At 39.3% G+C, this 19475-nt stretch overlaps 2 protein-coding genes across 2 annotated transcripts; one reads left to right on the top strand and one right to left on the bottom strand.

Annotated features, from left to right (window-relative positions):
* Positions 1–2634: 2634 nt before the first annotated feature.
* Positions 2635–7841, top strand: LOC117811853. Its single transcript, XM_034682330.1, has 6 exons — positions 2635–2740; positions 2836–3241; positions 4628–4829; positions 5633–5780; positions 6916–7224; positions 7327–7841. The coding sequence occupies exons 1-6, from the start codon at positions 2698–2700 to the stop codon at positions 7527–7529; spliced, it is 1311 nt and encodes a 436-aa protein (XP_034538221.1). The 5' UTR covers positions 2635–2697; the 3' UTR covers positions 7530–7841.
* Positions 7842–11679: 3838 nt separating this feature from the next.
* LOC117811676 (immunoglobulin lambda-1 light chain-like) lies at positions 11680–19082 on the bottom strand. The gene is made up of 6 exons (XM_034682099.1): positions 18991–19082; positions 18590–18895; positions 14659–14712; positions 12733–13041; positions 12554–12628; positions 11680–12194 (listed from the first exon to the last, which is right to left on the bottom strand). Exons 1-6 carry the CDS (start codon positions 19031–19033, stop codon positions 12022–12024), a joined length of 960 nt encoding a protein of 319 aa, XP_034537990.1. The 5' UTR covers positions 19034–19082; the 3' UTR covers positions 11680–12021.
* Positions 19083–19475: the final 393 nt, after the last annotated feature.

The following is a 19475-nucleotide window of genomic DNA, read 5'->3' as shown; positions in this document are numbered from 1 at the left end:
GATAAAAGCTCAGAGATATATTGTCATACCTAAAGTCTCTAAAAGTAGTGTGGGAGGTAGAGCCTTCAGTTATCAGGGCCCTCTCCTTTGCTTTGGAATCATCTATCAGTCAGGGTCTGGGAGGCAGACACCCTCTCCACTTTTAAGAGTAGGCTTCAAACTTTCCTTTTTGATAAAGCTTATAGTTAGAGCTGGATCAGCTTTGAGTTATGCTGCTATAGGCTTAGACTGCCATGGGAACTGGCACACTGACACACTGGTATCCCACCTCACACCCCCTCTCCCCAACACCCCCATCACTTACTTTAACTCTCCCTTTCCCATTAAAGTTACTAACCATAGACCTTTCTGGAGTCCCTGAGCGCCCTTGTCTCGTAGATTCCTCTGAGTCACTGCCATAGACGTCTATCTGCTGTGGACGTGCCAGACTCCAGCTGATACGGTCGTGCTGGACTCCAAGACAACAGCCACTACTACTCATCTCATCACCATCATATCTCTCTCTCTCTCTCTCTCTCTCTCTCTCTCTCTCTCTCTCTCTCTCTCTCTCTCTCTCCCTCTCTATCTCTCTCTCTCTTCATCTCCTCTATCCCTCTTTCCAGACCCAACAAGGTCTCAGCAGATGTGTGTCTAACATGAGTCTGGTCCTGCTGGGGGTTTCTGCCTGTTAAAGGAAGTTTGTCCTTGCCACTGTAACTTGCTAAATGCTGCAAAGTGCTCTGCTCATGGTGGATTAAGATGAGATCAGACTGAGTTCTGTCTGTAAGATGGGACTGGATCTTGTCCTGTCTTGATGTTGGGTTTTAGTCAATAATAGAACATAGAATACGGTCTAGACCTGCTCTGTTTGGAAAGCGTCTGAGGATAATGTTTGTTGGGATTTTGTGCCATATCAATGAAGATTGATTGATTGATTGATTGATTGATTGATTGATTGATTGATTGATTGATTGATTGATTGATTGATTGATTGATTGATTGATTGACATATGGAGGGGCTAGTCTATGTTGTGCCTTAAACGTGATCAAAAGTATCTTAAGATCAATCCTAAATCTAATGCTAAAATTGTCCCCCTCTTTACATGACCTTACATGATTTGGGTGTGTGTGTGTGTGTGTTTGTGTGTGTGTGTGTGTGTGTGTGTGTATGTGTATGTGTGTATGTGTGTGTGTGTTGTGACTTTTCATTCTTTCCTGTGTTGGGAGTAAAACTGTGTTCCTCATATGACATGGAAACCAAAGTGTTATATTTCTGTTGCTGTAGAAAGAAGGATGTAAAACTGTAGTTACCATGAGTAGTGATACAGTGTGTTGTTGCAGCCACTGGAGGGCGGCAGTGTAAAGGTTTTACTCCTTGGAGCATCACAGAACAGACAGTATGACTTTGTCTTTTTTTTTTATCAATATTTGTGTTAAGAGATATGACAAATGTACAGCGACAGATCAAGATTGAGAACCACAGTCAAAAGCAAAGAAATGTTTAATACTGAGAATCTTTACTAAGAGAATCTAACCCTAACCCTTCAGTTTTGATCTTAGATTTTGGGGATTTCCAAAAACCATAGTATAAGATTTAGTTTTGTTTATAAGGGACAATATTAACACAGTGCCGTGCAACTCAAGTAGTTGAAAAAAAAAAAAAAAAAAAAGAAGCTGTAATTTCCCTTTTCACAATATTCAGTAGAAAATCGAACAGAACATGACTTACCCCCCCAAAATATATAATATATATTGTATAATACAAATTAAAAAAAGAATTGATATTCAAAAATTAATTAAAAATATTACAGAAATGTATAAATTGAAAATGAGACAGACATTGGAACAAGAATATTTTGAAATTTTAGTTCATTGTTATACCTTGAAAAAAATACATTTCATATTTTTACGAGTTAAATTCTGCAGACAAAAAAAAGAGAGGTTGAAGAAACGGCATATTAAAAGGTAAACACACTTTAGATATGATTTTTCTATTCTGTGTTTATTCTTTTTAAAATAATTCTTAAAAGAAAAACAAAAAATCGGTTGAAAATGTAAAAAAAAAAAGTTAAATTTATTTTTAATCAAATTATTACTCAAAAAATAACAGAAATAATATATTCAGGTTTGACTTCATAACTTGGGCAGCTCAAATAGAAATTAGTTAAATATTATAATCTAGAGTGTTGAATTTTGAACATTATATATCCAGATCAGTTCAGTTAGATAAACCTTCATGTATCGTAGGGCCGTCACTTAAATGGCGGGCTATATTAATTTGTTTGTTGTGTTTTTTTAACGTTTAATGTTTTTATTTCTGCTTTATTTTTTATCCCTTGTCTTTAAATCTCTGCCTGTACAGCCCCGTATACCTCTGTCATTGTTAATGAGCCCATCATGTTACCATGAGCTAAAATATAATATACAAAACTATTGCTCTGTTTGTTTATAGTGTGCTCGCCGCGCACTCCTTAGTTCAGGTGTCTGTGTGCCGCTTGTTGCTCCTCCTCCTCTTCCTTTAAACCTCACGCTCGTCTGAAAACCACACGACAGCTTCAGCAGCGGCCTTATCTGTTCACCGCCGGGGCTGATGGGAGATCTGAGGACCTGTTAGAAACCACGTGTCCTCGTCTGATCTCTCAGCTCGTCCTTGTTTGTCCTCAGCAACGTCAGTGTCAGTTCTCCTCAGGTTCTCCAGAGGAAACACTGCAGCACAAAATGCTTCTCCTCCCAGCTGCTGCCCTGTGCTGTCTGTGTTCAGGTGAGTGTTTCAATCAGCCAATCAGGAGCCTGCAAACTCCACTTTTACCAAACACTGTCTCACTCACCTTCACCTGTCTGTCTCTGTGTTTGCAGCTCTGCTTACCATGCAAGAAGAGCTGATTCAGGATGATTTAACACTGACCAGGAGTGTCGGAGAAGAAGTCTCCTTCAGCTGTGGACGAACTGACCACTGTGATGAAGACTGGGTATGCTGGTACCAGAAGAAAGACACAGAAACATTCAGAGGGATTATTTGTATCACCGGGTCTAATGGTGACATATATAGAAGCTACAACCATCCTCAGGTAGACGATTTCTCAGCTGTGAATAAACAGAACGGCTCTGAGTTACAGATCCAGAGCGTTGAACGCTCTCATTCAGCCACCTACTACTGTTCCTGTTGGAAACCCACAGTGAGAAATGATCCGAGCAGCCTGAACAAAAACCAACAGATGAACAGATGTGACTCAGAGAGCAGTAAACCACAGACAGAGACACAGACATGATGAACTGAGAGGGTCCTTTATTAACTGCTGTTAGGACTTCTTCTTTATTTTATATTATATTATATTATATTATATTATAATATATTATTATTTTATATTTGATTATATAATATAATATAATATTATTTTGTACTATATTACATTATATTATATTATATTATATTATATTATATCATATTATATTATATTATATTATATTATATTATATTATATTATATTATATTATATTATATTATATTATATCATATTATGTTATAGAATATTAAAGTAGAGTATAGTATTAAAGAGTAAACAGGACTAAATAAAAAACATAAGAGGTGTAAAAGATGTGTGGCTGGATTAAAGACCTTAACCTGAAGTATCACAGCTCAGACTGAGGCTGAGATTACATAGATATATATCCACCACTGTGTATAGAGGAGAGCACACATGAGTTGAATAAATAATATTTGTATTTAATGAAACTAAATGAGAAACTGAACTAAAAGACAAACTACAGAAAACAAACCAAGCTGAAAGTCTGGAGAGAGAAAGGTGGACTGACTGCCTCCATCTTCTAAAGTGAGGAACAAGGTGAACCAGATCTCCAATCATCCTGACTCCACCCACCAGGTACCTGGATGGAGAGGCCTGTTATATAAATCCAGTTCATCATAAGCAGGTGTCTAGTGGTTCTCTAAAATCCATCTAAAGACTAATAACACAGATCCCTCTGGTGATGGTCCAATGGGCTCTATTTAACGCTCTGAAATGCACGGTCTGTAGCGCACAGTGCAAAGTGAATCAGAGAGTGTTGGACTTGTTAAGTGGAGCACAATCTGGGTGTTAAGAGAGGCACAGGGTGCAAAGAGGTCAACAGAGCCTGGGAACCTGACGTCCCACCCCAGACAGCCGCGCTGGCTGATGGGGCGAGCCAGCATGCTGTGTAGCCTCTGCTGACTGGTAGGACTACCACAACCTTACGCGTTATTATTTACAGTGATTTCTATTTGGATGATCTCTTTCTAGTTTTCCTGCCTGGAGGATGAACCAAGGAGAGTGTGTCCCACATTACTAAGAGACCAAGGATGTCTTGGATATCAGCTGGACCATGTACACACGTAAAGTTTTACAGCATCCCAAGAGGGTTACAGTGTGCTCCAGACGTCTTCAGAAACAAAAAGTAAGTAAGTTCATGTTTTTAGTAGATTAATTCTCTGTTGTAACAATGCTTCTTGACAATAAATCGTATACTGTTGGAAAGCCTGTTTATTTACCATTTAAATGGAGCCACATTTGTAAAGAACATGTATTTGTGTGATGAGCAGCAGAACTGAGTATATCGGTTGCGCCCATGAACAATTTGCCAAATCTTCTCTGCCAATGACACTTGTTTTTAGCTGCTTGTCCTGCTACATGGGTCAGTATGTGTCCGCTCCAAGAATCTGTATGCCATGTTTGACTGATCTGGATAGGGCCCATGCGATACTGCAACTTCAAGCTGGTGTTCCACCAAACCAAGATGTGGCATTATTTGGAGTGAGCCCTCGTACCATCGCCAAAGTGAAGGCCAAGTTCCAGATAACGGGCAAAGGCTGCGAAGTAGGTGTCCCAAAAAGACAACACCAGAAGTAGACATTTCCTCACCCTCCAGCACTTAGGAACCGTAGGCTGTCTTCTAAATATTTACAGACAAGGTTTGCAGGACAATATGGCCGACGGCTCTCTGACCAAACCATTAAGAACAGTCTGCACGCAGCCAATCTCTGGTCTCATAGGGCTGCCATGACTGCCCTTCACCATCAGGCCCATGCGCTTGTGTCGACAACACGTGCACTGGAACCTGAACATGTGGAGGAACGCTATGCTAAGAGATGAGTCCAGATTCTGTTGGATCGTAGGGTCAAAGTGTGGAGAGGACGTGGAGAACGCTCTGCTGATTGCTGCACAGTTACATTGCTTGGACTTTACATGTAATTAATTCACGCAAATGATTTTATTCGCATTTGGTGTGAACACCCCATTAGAGTAACATCTTTTGGTGGAGGCAGTGTGACAGTGTGGGGCAGCAGCTCCCTCACTGGAAAAACAAGGCCTGGTCATCATCGGAGGAAATGTCAATGCAGAGAGATATCGAGATGAGATTCTGCAGCCAGTTGTAATCCCACATCTCCACGGTCTGGGACTGAACTCTATCCTACAAGATGACAACGCTCAGACCCACACAGCAGGGTTTCTCAGAGACTACCTCCAGAATTGGGAGTGGAGATGATGGAAAGTCTTGTCAGGTCCAGTCCATGTGGACTGATGTAGTGGGGTGACAGACACTCTGGTCCTTAGATCAACACTTTGGAGCCCAGAATGAGGATAAAGAAGAGACAGACATGTTGATGTGAACTTTGGAGAAACCCCTCATGGAGCTGAAATATGATCCTGGTTCATCCTCTGACTCATTCAGCAGCACACAGGTTTTTGTAGCACTCTTTCTCACTGTGGAAGGTGGTGGATTGTACTACTTGATCTTTGGCTCTGGGACTAAACTGTTTGTAACAGGTAAGAACTAAAACATTTAATTATCTTTATTATTAAGATGAATTTCTGCTTCTTCATTAGTTTTTCTTGTTTTTTATATTTAATAAAGGACTCTGACATCATTAATGTAAGAGGTTTAAATGTCCCTGCACATCTGGAGCTAGTCTTCGTTTGTGGATTTGATGAACCTGATTTGTATTTTTAGAAAAGCTCTGATGTAAGAACTAAAACATTTGATTATCTGTTCCTTTCTTTCTGCTGCCTCAGGTTTTAGACGTTGATGTTTTTATAGATTTAGTAAAGAATGTTTGCAGCCACACAGATAAAGTAACGTGAAAGGTTTCATAATAAAATAGATTGAAATTTGACTGTCAAGTCCGAAGTGTTTTTTTGATTTAGCATCAAATTAAATTACATTATTATTATTTTAAATGTAAAATTTTGACAGGGTTACAAACACACTTTTATCTACACCTTTGACAATGAACACAAGATTAAATATGAATTTAGAATAATTACAATAAATCAGTTTGATGTGTTTGGAAAAACGTTTTTATAGAGAAATTAATTTTAATATTCAGAGGGTAAAATCAATGTCCTGATGATGGTGCCAGTGTTGTATAGTGGGAGATACGTTCATACAGTTAAACTGATAGACACTAAAAACGATCAAGCACTACTTAATGTTAATATATTTATATTAATATTTTCTATGTAATACAGAGAATAATGTGTAAAAGTTACTCAGACAAACATTGTTTTTAATGCAATAAAGAAAAACACTCACGGACATTAGACACAATGTGTTTGTATGCTATATTATATTATATTATATTATATTATATTATATTATATTATATTATATTTTATTATATATTTTATTACATTATATTATAATATATATTATGTTATACTATATTATAGTTATAATATATATTATATTATGTTGTATTGTATTGTATTATATCATGAAACTTGGTTGGTCTGCTGAAAGACATTACTTTTTATTTAGTATTTTATATATTTGTATTTGAGTGGAACGATTTTTCATTTGGTCAGATTGAACATTTTAAAAAACTTCAAATAATTGGTGTATTTTTTTTTTTTTATTCAGTGACAATAATTTATATGGTCCAAAATGTATCATTCTCTTCAGATGAGCCCGTGGTGAAACCCGTGGTGAGCGTGTACCCGGCAGCATCCAGAGCCCAGCTGGAGGGGAAGAGCTCTCTGCTGTGTGTGGCCTCAGACATGTTTCCTCCTCTGGTCCAGATCTCCTGGAAAAGACGAAAGGGGGACGGTCAGCTGGAGGCGATGCCCCCTGCTGAAAGCAAGATAAGGAAGCTCAGAGAGTCGGGATGCACCGCCTCCATCCTGATTGTCCCTCAGAGAGAGAACAGCACTGATAGATACCTCTGCTCTGTGAAGCACGAGGGGTTCAAAGTGACGTCCAGAACTGGACAAGGTAAAGAAGGCTGGTTTGATTGTAGAGACGCACTCAAAGAGAAGAGGGGAGCAGAGAACTGACATTCCTTTTTTAATCTCTCTGTTTCTCACGTTCCTGCAGCCCTTTTCAGATTCCAGTGCAGGATGAAGCTGCTCTCTCTGCTGTACTCGCTGCTGATCCTGAAGAGTCTGGTGTACTGCTGCGGACTCTCTCTGCTGAGGATCCTCATAAACAAGCCACCGTCCATCAGCTGCACATGTGCTGACCGACTGTCTCCTGCTGGCCAGTTCTCACCATCAGATCTCATCAGCTCACCTCTGTAAAGCTATTCTCAGCAGGTACAAATGTAGATTCCAACATGTGGAGGGTGGTTGGAAAATGGATGGATCTCTGCAGCGTCAGATAAATCCCCCTGGAGTTCTAAACAGAAACAGATTTCTATTCTGATACTGATTATGTTGTATAAAGTTCATTTGAATAGATTCTGTTTACACTCAGTAAATAGTGATTTGTAGAAATGTTTCCAATGATCCTCTTTCTGCTAGATTAGACCTCATTTATTGAATGTTTCATACATATGCAGAGTGTAGCAGCTTCTTACATTTTTTACAGTGTAACTTTCTCAATAAAGTGAAAAATCCTCAGAGTCTGTGTTTTATTAACATCTTTGTTTTTATTGATTTCTCTTTGGCTTCACAGCAAATCAAATCAGAGTCAGCTTTATTGAGCGTGTTCCTTTTCACTTCAAACTTATTTCGCAAAGTGACCAAATAAACGTATAAAGTTGTTTCATAAATATCACCTGGTGTGTTTTTAGCAGCAGCTTCAACGCTGGCTTCTTTGAATAACTGTCAGTGTGAAAGTAAAGCTCTACACTGATGATACTGTTGTTTATCTACATGAACACACAGCAGAGAGAGCTGTTTCATCATTTCAACACATTTAAAGCCTTTGAAAACATTAACTTCACTTTAAACACTGGTTAATTATCAAAACAGTTTCCTTAACATCAACTTGTTGCAGGATTGGTTTGGTGATCTATGATTGGTGTCATTTATGGCCCAGTTTGTAGTTACAAACAAATATTAAAACTTCTGACTGTTTCTACATTTCTATCTACATCAAACTGAATTATTCCACAAAACAACACGATTCAGGTTTTATCATAAAAGGAGAGAATTGTATTTCTGTTTTTTTTGATGACATTTGTATTTCTGAAAATATAAGCAAATGATTAAAGGCTCAGACGGCAACGATCGGGCCCTCGCTCCTTTGATGGTGTGCAGCAGCTTTGACTGTGCTCCAGTTTTCACATGGTCTCTGTTCTCTGAGAAAAATCATGAATACATTCAAATACAAATAAAAATTATGTAAAAAACATAATTAAAAAGAAATTATTTAGAAATTCAGATGAAAATACTGGACTTCCTGTTGTGTTTAGAATGTGGGTGCAAGAGTGTTTTTTTTTTGGTCTTGTTATGATATACAGTATGTCCATACCCATTTTCATACATGTAGGTGAAACTACCCTCTATGGGAACCCCTTTTTGAGCATCTCAAGGGTTTTTGGTGAGTTTCGCGGTCACTGTAGGATAGAAAGAAGAGAGAAAGATTAATAACTCCTTGTGTTTCAGTAGAGTCGTTAGACCACGTTCAGTACCCGAGACCTAATTTACATTTTACATTAACAACAAATATTATAATGGTCAAAAATGCATCCCATAATAATAATAATGATAATGTATTATTATTAATATCATTATTATAAAAATATATAATAATGATAATAATTATAGTAATAATAATATTAAAACAACAATCATAATAATAGAAGTTGTAATAATATAAATTATTGTCATATAATAGTCATTTTAGTAATAATAAAAATAACATCAAAAACAACAACAATAAAAATATTAATAGTAGTTAAGATAATAACTCAAAAAAATAATACAGATTCTTATGATAATACTGGTAATAATACTAAGTATAATAATAAAATGTTATAATAAATAATAATAATAACAAAAAGGTATGTACAAAAAATGAATACAGTCTATATAAAGGGGAGATTAGAAATAAAAATTAGACATAAAGAACACAAGTAACCCCCCCACTATCCATACCTGTAGAAATGTTTATTTTAAAATATAAATACTCCCTTTATTTACTCCTGTGTTATTCTTTCATCACACATGCTGAAAACATACTTTGTTTCTTATATTTTATTGATTTTTTTTCAGATGAGTTCAGACGACTGAAATAATTTTGTTCTTGTTAAAGTTTAACATCAGAGTTCGTCTTGAGTGTCACGTCTTTGTCTTTATCGTCTACACAGAGTCTCTGAACCTTAAGAACAATCCAACAAGCTCAGAAACCTTAATGAATAGGTTTAAAGAGCATAAAGAACCTCTCATTAACACGGTGTGTAAACTCTGAGGAGCATCTTCTGGATCAGAAACACGTCTTTGTGTTCAGACTTAGAACAAGAGAGAAGACAAACAGGTACTAAGAGTGAGAGCGGTTTGAGAGTGTGAGCAGCAGCAGATATGAATCTGTTCTCGGTGGTTATTAGGACTCATAAAAACCTGTTGACAGCAGATCAACACTTCCTTCCTTCCTGCAGCAGAGAGACGATCTGTGTGGGTTCCTGCTCTAACCGTTAGCTCAGGGTTCTCACAGAAATAACAAAGACTGTTAAAACCATCCACTCTGGTTAAAGCATCATTCCAGGAAATTCAGTCTGACTTCAGTGCTCAGAATTCAAACAGACTTCTTGTAGTCTGCTCAGATCCTCTTTAAAACCTCTAACTGTAAACAACAGTATCATCAGCGTACAGCTTCACCTTCATACTGACACAGTTAGAAAAAGGAGCCAACATGCAGAGTGGCATGTATAAAACAGCTTTATGTTTATGTTTACTGATCTTTGCTGTATCATTAGACTCTTAGCAGCACATGTATGAACATTTACCTCTGCACTGAAGGAACTAACGCTGAGAGCTACTTGTCACCAGAGTCAAATGACTGACTTTGAGTCCCATGTTTCATTTCATGTAATTGTAATTATCCTATTTATTGTAATGCATAAAAAACACTGAGACTTGTATGTGTAAGCACACTGAGCAATAACCCTGACTCTGAATGTGGACTCTCACTAACTTATACTGGTTGTTCAGATGAAAACACAGATACAATTTTACACAATCTGTTCAGTCTGACTAGTTGTTGCTCTTTGTATGAATTTGTTCAGTTTTTTATTTGAAAGGAGGACAAAGATGAAGCATGAGTTTGAGATGTTTGTCTTCTAAGACAACATTTAAAAACTGATAAAAATTAAAATGTGTTGAAATGATGAAACGGCTCTCTCTGCTGTGTGTTCATGAGACATTTATGAAACAGCTTTATAAGTTTATTTTGGCACTTTTTTCTGACCGTCTGGTCCTTTAAAGCGTTTTATTTCTAGTCGTAGAGGTACATGTACGTCCTCTGAATGGAGGTAAAGTTGTACCTAAAATCTCTAAAAGTAGTATGGGAGGTAGAACCTTCAGTTATCAGGCCCCTCTCCTTTGGAATCATCTACCAGTCAGGGTCCGGGAGGCAGACATCATCTCCACTTTTAAGAGTAGGCTTAAAACTTTCCTTTTTGATAAAGCTTATAGTTAGAGCTGGATCAGGCTTGGACCAGCTTTTGTCATGCTGCTATAGGCCTAGACTGCCGGGGGAACTGGCACACTGACACACTGGGATCCTAGCTCACCCCCTTCCCCCCAACCCCCTCATCACTTACTTTAACTCTGCCTGTCCCATTAAAGTTACTAACCATAGACCTTTCTGGAGTCCCTGAGCTCCATTGTCTCGTAGATTCCTCTGAGCTGCCGTAGACGTCCTCCTGCTGCGGACGATCTGGACTCCAGCTGATACGGACGTGCTGGACTCCAGCGGCAACAGCTTCTACGACTCGTCTCATCACTATCACTTCTCTCTCTTACTCCCCTCTATCTGTCTTTCCAGACCCAACTCGGTCGAGGCATGATGGCTGTCTAACATGAGTCTGGTTCTGCCTGAGGTTTCTGCCTGTTAAAAGGAAGTTTTTCCTCACCACTGTAACTACCTAAATACTGCGATGTGCAATGCTCATGATGGATTAAGGTGGGGTCAGACTGAGTCTTACCCTGTCTTGAAGTTGGGTCTCTGTTCATAATTTGACATAGTGTGGTCTAGACCTCCTATGTTTGTAAAAGCGTCTTGAGATAATGTTTGTTGTGATTTGGCGTTATACAAATAAAGATTGATTGATTGATTGATTGATTGATTGATTGAAAGAAGATGGAGGGAGTTGGACCAGAGTGAAATAAGTTGGAGGTGAAAAGGAACCCGCTCAATAAAGCTGACTCTGATTTGATTTGCTGTGAAGCCAAAGAGAAATCAATAAAAACAAAGATATTAATAAAACACAGACTCTGAGGATTTTTCACTTTATTGAGAAAGTTACAATCTAAATAATGTAAGAAGCTGCTACACTCTGCATATGCATGAAACATTGACTAAATGAGGTCTAATCTAGCAGAAAGAGGATCATTGGAAACATTTCTACAAATCACTATTTACTGAGTGTAAACAGAATCTATTCAAATGAACTTTATACAACATACTCAGGATCAGAATAGAAGTCTGTTTCTGTTTAGAACTCCAGGGGGATTTATCTGACGCTGCAGAGATCCATCTATTTTCCAACCAACCTCCACATGTTGGAATCTACATTTGTACCTGCTGAGAAAAGCTTTACAGAGGTGAGCTGATGAGATCTGATGGTTAGAACAGGCCAGCAGGAGACAGTCGGTCAGCACATGTGCAGCTGACAGACGGTGGTTTGTTTGTGAGGATCCTCAGCAGAGAGAGTCCGCAGCAGTACACCAGACTCTTCAGGATCAGCAGCGAGTACAGCAGAGAGAGCAGCTTCACCCTGCACTGAGCCTGAAAGGACACTGAGCCACACACACACACAGAGAGAGAGAGAGAGAGAGAAACACACACACACACACACACACACACACACACACACACACACACACACACACACACACACACACACACACAGAAACACACAGAGAGAAACACAGCAGTTAACCTCCTCTTCGTGCAGTCTCATGTTTTAAAAATGTGTACATGTCGTCATCAAATCATTTGAGGGTCGTCAATGTAACTTTGACTTCTTCAGACAGAACAAGCAGCTCAATAAAAACAGACACCAGTTCAACTTGAAGCTCAAAGGTCCTTATTGAGCCCAGATCAGGGCCACACAAAGGTTTTAGGGGCCCTGATGTGCCGTTTTTCAGATTCTTACGCTGGGTCTGCTGCATAGCTGTCAGGTCAGGCGCTTCTCTTTCTGGAGGACAGGAGGCTGCAGCAGCTGGAACTTCTGTTAAAGACAAAGAGTCATGAAGAGATGTTTCATCATCTGTGCTCTAATCTCTAATCTGCTCTAATCTCATGGAGCTGAATCAGACACCAAGCTTTCTTCACCTTGTTCAGTTCTGGCCGCCACTCTGACCCTCTCATGCTGCACAGAGCAGAGGTATCTATCAGTGATGTTCTCTCTCTGAGGGACAATCAGGATGGAGACAGTTCGTCCTGACTCTCTGAGCTCCAGCTGCTCTCCCTCAGCAGGCGACAGCACCTCAAGCTGACCGTCCCCCTTTCGTCTTTCCCAGGAGATCTGGACCAGAGGAGGAAACATGTCTGAGGCCACACACAGCAGGGAGCTCTTCCCCTCCAGCTGGGCTCTGGATGCTGCCGGGTACACGCTCACCACGGGCTTCACCACGGGCTCATCTGAAGAGTGAAACCACACACTGATCACTAAGCTGCTCATCCATACAGCAACAAGTTCCCTCCATGAAATGTGTCCACTTGCAGATCAAACACTGTTAGCAGCTATTATTACTCAGCTTTCTTAATAATCACCTGGCTGTGGGAAATACTTGATTCTGATTGGTCAAAACCCAAAACAACACTTATTCATTCTGAACATCAAAGGCAGCGCTAAGGACGACCTGATCACAGACATCATATCAAATCATTCCTGGACAAGAGTTAGAACACGTTTATTATAAACTGTGTATTATTTCACCTCGTCCTGTTGACACTGTGGGAAACACGTTAGAATCAATCAAAAACATGGAGGATATTTTGAATATCTCTCTCAATATATTTAGAGATGTCAAGCTTTAGATTGGTCTCACTCTTTTAGGATTCTTGTTCACATATGCAATGGCTCACTCTATCTCTCTCACATGTTATTAAAAAGGAAATACTCATGAAATACACGTCTCACTTTAACTTTTACAATATGGGCAGCTTGATATTTCCATAACTCAAAGTACTGAATCAAAAATACTGGAATCAATCATTTTTCATGTTTCAGTTTGTTCAGATGAATTAGACTTACACAGAAAACTAATAATACTGATTCCATGAAAATATAGTATCATAAAAATCCACATTAGTATGTTATGTATACTTTATATTAAGAACAATACACATTGTTGTGTTTTTTAACATTTACAAACAATACAGTGTTAATATTCCTCAACTATAACCTGACATAGATTTGAATCCTCAGGGAACAAATCAATATGCTTTTGACTCCATAATTATTATAATATTTATTTCAAGTATTTTTCATCAGAATGAATCAAAATGAAACAATCTAGAAAGCACAAATATAAATAAAGACAGCTCCATCATCTCAAATCAAACCTTGATGTCCCTGAGCAGAACCACAAAATCACTTATTTTTAATTTCATATTTTAATACGTTGATCAGAAATCTGATGTGTGTAAAAACTAAAACAATAAAAATCTGCACTTTTTCAGTGTTTCTATTTGACCTCTGTTCAGAATCTCTAAATAATCTAATTCTATCTAAAATAATCTAAAGATACAAATATATGTGTATGAAAGCGTTACACATCTTTTTATGTAGCACATGAAAAATAGAATTAAAGAAGGAATGTAATGTTATATTTAGTATCTTTGATCTCTCAGGTTTAATGTAGACTCACAACATATTCCCACTAATAGACATATACGTTATCATACTTAATACAACTGTCTGAGCTTTATTTGAGCACTATAGTCATTCATTTGAGCAGAATCATAGTATTTATCACGTGTTATCTTCTTTTGAAATTAACCAGACATACCTCTGACCAACTCAAAGTAGGGTCAAATATGTTCATAAAGTTTGAAATATCAGAGCTTTTCTAAAAATACAAATCAGGTTCATCAAATCCACAAACGAAGACTAGCTCCAGATGTGCAGGGACATTTAAACCTCTTACATTAATGATGTCAGAGTCCTTTATTAAATATAAAAAACAAGAAAAACTAATGAAGAAGCAGAAATTCATCTTAATAATAAAGATAATCAAATGTTTTAGTTCTTACCTGTTACAAACAGTTTAGTCCCAGAGCCAAAGATCAAGTAGTACCGTCCACCACCTTCCACAGTGAGAAAGAGTGCTACAAAAACCTGTGTGCTGCTGAATGAGTCAGAGGATGAACCAGGATCATATTTCAGCTCCATGAGGGGTTTCTCCAAAGTTCACATCAACATGTCTGTCTCTTCTTTATCCTCATTCTGGACTCCAAAGTGTTGATCTAAGGACCAGGGTGTCTGTCAGCCCACTACATCAGTCCACATGGACTGGACCTGACAGGACTTTCCATCATCTCCACTCCCAATACTTTAGGTAGTCTCTGAGAAACCCTGCTCTGTGGGTCCGAGCGTTGTCATCCTGTAGGATAGAGTTCAGTCCCAGACCGTTGAGATGTGGGATTACAACTGGCTGCAGAATCTCATATCTCATATCTCTCTGCATTGACATTTCCTCCGATGATGACCAGGCCTTGTTTTTCCAGTGGGGGAGCTGCTGCCCCACACTGTCACACTGCCTCCACCAAAAGATGTTACTCTAATGGGGTGTTCACACCAAATGCGAATAAAATCATTTCTGTGAATGAATTACATGTAAAGTCCAAGCAATGTAACTGTGCAGCAATCAGCAGAGCGTTCTCCACGTCCTCTCCACACTTTGACCCTACGATCCAACAGAATCTGGACTCATCTCTTAGCATAGTGTTCCTCCACATGTTCAGGTTCCAGTGCACGTGTTGTCGACACAAGCGTATGGGCCTGATGGTGAAGGGCAGTCATGGCAGCCCTATGAGACTGAAGATTGGCTGCGTGCAGACTGTTCTTAATGGTTTGGTCAGAGAGCCGTCAGCCATATTGTCCTGCAAACCTTGTCTGTAAATATTTAGAAGACAGCCTACGGTTCCTAAGTGCTAGAGGGTGAGGAAACGTCTTCTTCTGGTGTAGTCTTCTTGGGACGCCTACATCGCAGCCTTTTCCTGTTATCTGGAACTTGCCCTTCACTTTGGAGATGGTAAGAGGGCTCACTCCAAATAATGCCACATCTTGGTTTGGTGGAACACCAGCTTGAAGTTGCCGTATCGCAAGGGCCAATCCAGATCAGTCAAACATGGCATACAGATTCTTGGAGCGGACACCCACTGACCCTTGTAGCAGGACCCAATCAGGCACATGATCCTCAGCAACTGGGGGTACAAGAAGCTCAAAACAAGAGTCACTGGCAGAGAAGATTTGGCAAATTGTTCATGGGCGCAACCGATATACTTAGTTCTGCTGCTCATCACACAAATACCTGTTCTTTACAAATGTGGCTCCATTTAAACGGTAAATAAACAGGCTTTCCAACAGTACGATTTATTGCCAAGAAGCATTGTTACAACAGAGAATTAATCTACTAAACGTGAACTTACTTACTTTTTGTTTCTGAAGACGTCTGGAGCACACTGTAACCATCTTGGGATGCTGTAAAACTTTACGTGTGTACATGGTCCAGCTGATATCCAAGACATCCTTGGTCTCTTAGTAATGTGGGACACACTCTCCTTGGTTCGTCCTCCAGGCAGGAAAACTAGAAAGAGATCCTCCAAATAGAAATCACTGTAAATAATAACTCGTAAGGTTGTGGTAGTCCTACCAGTCAGCAGAGGCTACACAGCATGCCAGCTCGCCTCATCAGCCAGCGTGGCTGTCTGGGGTGGGACGTCAGGTTCCCAGGCTCTGTTGACCTCTTTGCACCCTGTGCCTCTCTTAACACCCAGATTGTGCTCCACTTAACAAGTCCAACACTCTCTGATTCACTTTGAACCGTGCGCTACAGACCGTGCATTTCAGAGCGTTAAATAGAGCCCATTGGACCATCACCAGAGGGATCTGTGTTATTAGTCTTTAGATGGATTTTAGAGAACCTGCTTATGATGAACTGGATTCATATTATAGGCCTCTCCATCCTGAAACCATGTGAGTGGAGTCAGGATGATGGAAGATCTGGTTAACCTTGTTCCTCACTTTAGAAGATGGAGGCAGTCAGTCCACCTTTCTCTCTCCAGACTTTCAGCTTGGTTTGTTTTCTGTAGTTTGTCTTTTAGTTCAGTTTCTCATTTAGTTTCATTAAATACAAATATTATTTATTCAACTCATGTGTGCTCTCCTCTATACACAGTGGTGGATATATATCTACAGTGGATAGCGAAAGTCTACACACCCCTGTTAAAATGCCAGGTTTTGTGATGTAAAAAAATGAGACAAAGATAAATCATGTCAGAACTTTTTCCACCTTTAATGTGACCTATAACCGTTCTAGGAGGATTTTCATGACATTTCCTCAGTTGCATCTTACAGCAAAAGCCATGGTCCACAGAGAGCTTCCAAAGCAGCAGAGGGATCTCATTGTTGAAAGGTATCAGTCAGGAGAAGGGGAAAAAAATGTTCCAAGGCATTATATACCATGGACCACAGTGGACACTGTCATCATCAAGTGGAGAAAATATGGCTCAACCGTGACATTACCAAGAACTGGATGTCCCTCCAAAATTTATGAAAAGACGGGAGGAAAACTGGTCAGGGAGGCTTCCAAGAGGCCTACAGCAACATTAAAGGAGCTGCAGGGATTTCTGACTAGTACTGGCTGTGTACTACATGTGACAACACCTCTCCTATTCTTCATATGTTTCGGCTATGGGTAGGGTGGCAAGACGGATGCTTTTTCTAATGAAGAAACACATCCAAGCCCGGCAACATGTTTCAAAAACACACATGAAGTCTCCCAAAAGCATCAAATGTTTTATGGTTTTATGAAACCAAGGTTGAACTTTTTGGCCATAATTCCAAAAGGTATGTTTGTCATAAAAACAATACTGCACATCACATAAAGAACACCAGACCCACAGAGAAGCATGGTGGGGGCAGCATCATGCTTTGGGCCTGTTTTTCTTCAGCTGGAACCAGGGCCTTAGTCAAGGTGGAGGGAATTATGAACAGTTACAAACACCAGTCAGTTCTAACACAATCTCCAGGCTTAGATTATAAAACTGAAGATGAAGAGGAATTTCACCTTCAAATTGACAACGATACCAAAGCATACATCCAAATCAACAAAAGCATGGCTTCACCAGAAGAAGATTTAAGTTTTGGATTGGTCCAGCCAGAGTCCAGACTTGAATCCAGTTGAATATCTGTGGGGTGGTCTGAAAAAGGGCTGTGCACAGGAGATGCCCTCACTATCTGATGGATTTGGAGCTTTTTGTAAAGAAGAATGGGCAAATATTGTCAAATCAGGATGGGCCATGCTAAAAGACTCCTACCCCAAAAGACTGAGTGCTGTAATAAAATCAAAAGGTGCTTCAAAAAAGTATTAGTTAAAGGGTGTGTACACTTATGCAACCCCATTATTTTATTTTTTATTTTTCATTCTTCCCCCTAAAGGATTTCAATTTTTTTTCAATTGAATTGTTCATGTTATAGGTCACATTAAAGGTGGGAAAAGCTCTGACATGATTTATCTTGGTCTCATTTTTTTTACATCACAAAACCTTGACATTTTAACAGGGGCATGTAGACTTTTGCTATCCACTGTATATAATCTCAACCTCAGTCTGAGCTGTGATACTTCAGGTTAAGGTCTTTAATCACATCTTTTACACCTCTTATGTTTTTATTTAGTCCTGTTTACTCTTTATTACTTTAATATAATATAATATAATATAATATAATATAATATAATATAATATAATATAATATAATATAATATAATATAATATAATATAATATAATATAATATAATATAATATAATATAATATAAAGAAGAAGTCCTGACAGCAGTAAATAAAGGACCCTCTGAATTCATCATGTCTGTGTCTCTGGATTACTGCTCTCTGAGTCACATCTGTTCATCTGTTGGTTTTTGTTCAGGCTGCTCGGATCATTTCTCACTGTGGGTTTCCAACAGGAGCAGTAGTAGGTGGCTGAATGAGAGAGTTCAACTCTCTGGATCTGTAACTCATAGCTGTTCTGTTTTTTCACACCTGAGAAATCATCTACCTGAGGATGGTTGTATCTTCTATCTATGTCACCAGTAGACCTGCTTATATCAAGAATCACTCTGAATGTTTCTGTGTCTTTCTTCTGGTACCAGAATACATAGGAACCATCACAGAGGTCAGTTCGTCCACAGCTGAAGGAGACTTCTTCTCCGACTCTCCTGGTCAGTGTTAAATCCTCCTGAATCAGCTCTGCTGCCATGGTAAGCAGAGCTGCAGACACAGAGACAGACAGGTGAAGGTGAGTGAGACAGTGTTTAGAAAAGGTAGAGTTTGTTGGCTCCTGATTGGCTGATTGAAACACTTACCTGAACACAGACAGCACAGGGCAGCAGCTGGGAGGAGAAGCATTTTGTGCCGCAGTGTTTCCTCTGGAGAACCTGAGGAGAAGTGACGCTCTGACGCTGCTGAGGACAAACAAGGACAAGCTGAGAGATCAGACGAGGACACGTGGTTTCTAACAGGTCCTCATATCTCCCATCAGCCCCGGCGGTGAACAGATAAGGCCGCTGTGTGAAAGTAAACCTCTGACTCAGTAGACGCAGTCACAGGTGTGACTGAAAACAACCCGCAGCAACAGCTTCATCATCACAAAAGAACGACAAACAGGACACGGAGGAGTTGCGGTATTTATCCAATACAGTCAAATAGACTTTGGTCTCACATCACAAGAACTCAACAGGAAGGAATAAACAGAAATCAAAGTTAAAATCCACTCTCACCACCCAACCACCCACCACAGTCACCAGCATCTACTGCCCTCCCGATGTCAAACCCCCTGCCCCCCTGATCA

This window comes from Notolabrus celidotus, chromosome 4, assembly GCF_009762535.1.
Source record: "Notolabrus celidotus isolate fNotCel1 chromosome 4, fNotCel1.pri, whole genome shotgun sequence".
Taxonomy (NCBI): Eukaryota; Metazoa; Chordata; class Actinopteri; order Labriformes; family Labridae; genus Notolabrus; species Notolabrus celidotus.
The sequence above is the reverse complement of the archived record's forward strand: the minus strand, read 5'-3'. Positions and strand labels throughout refer to the sequence as shown.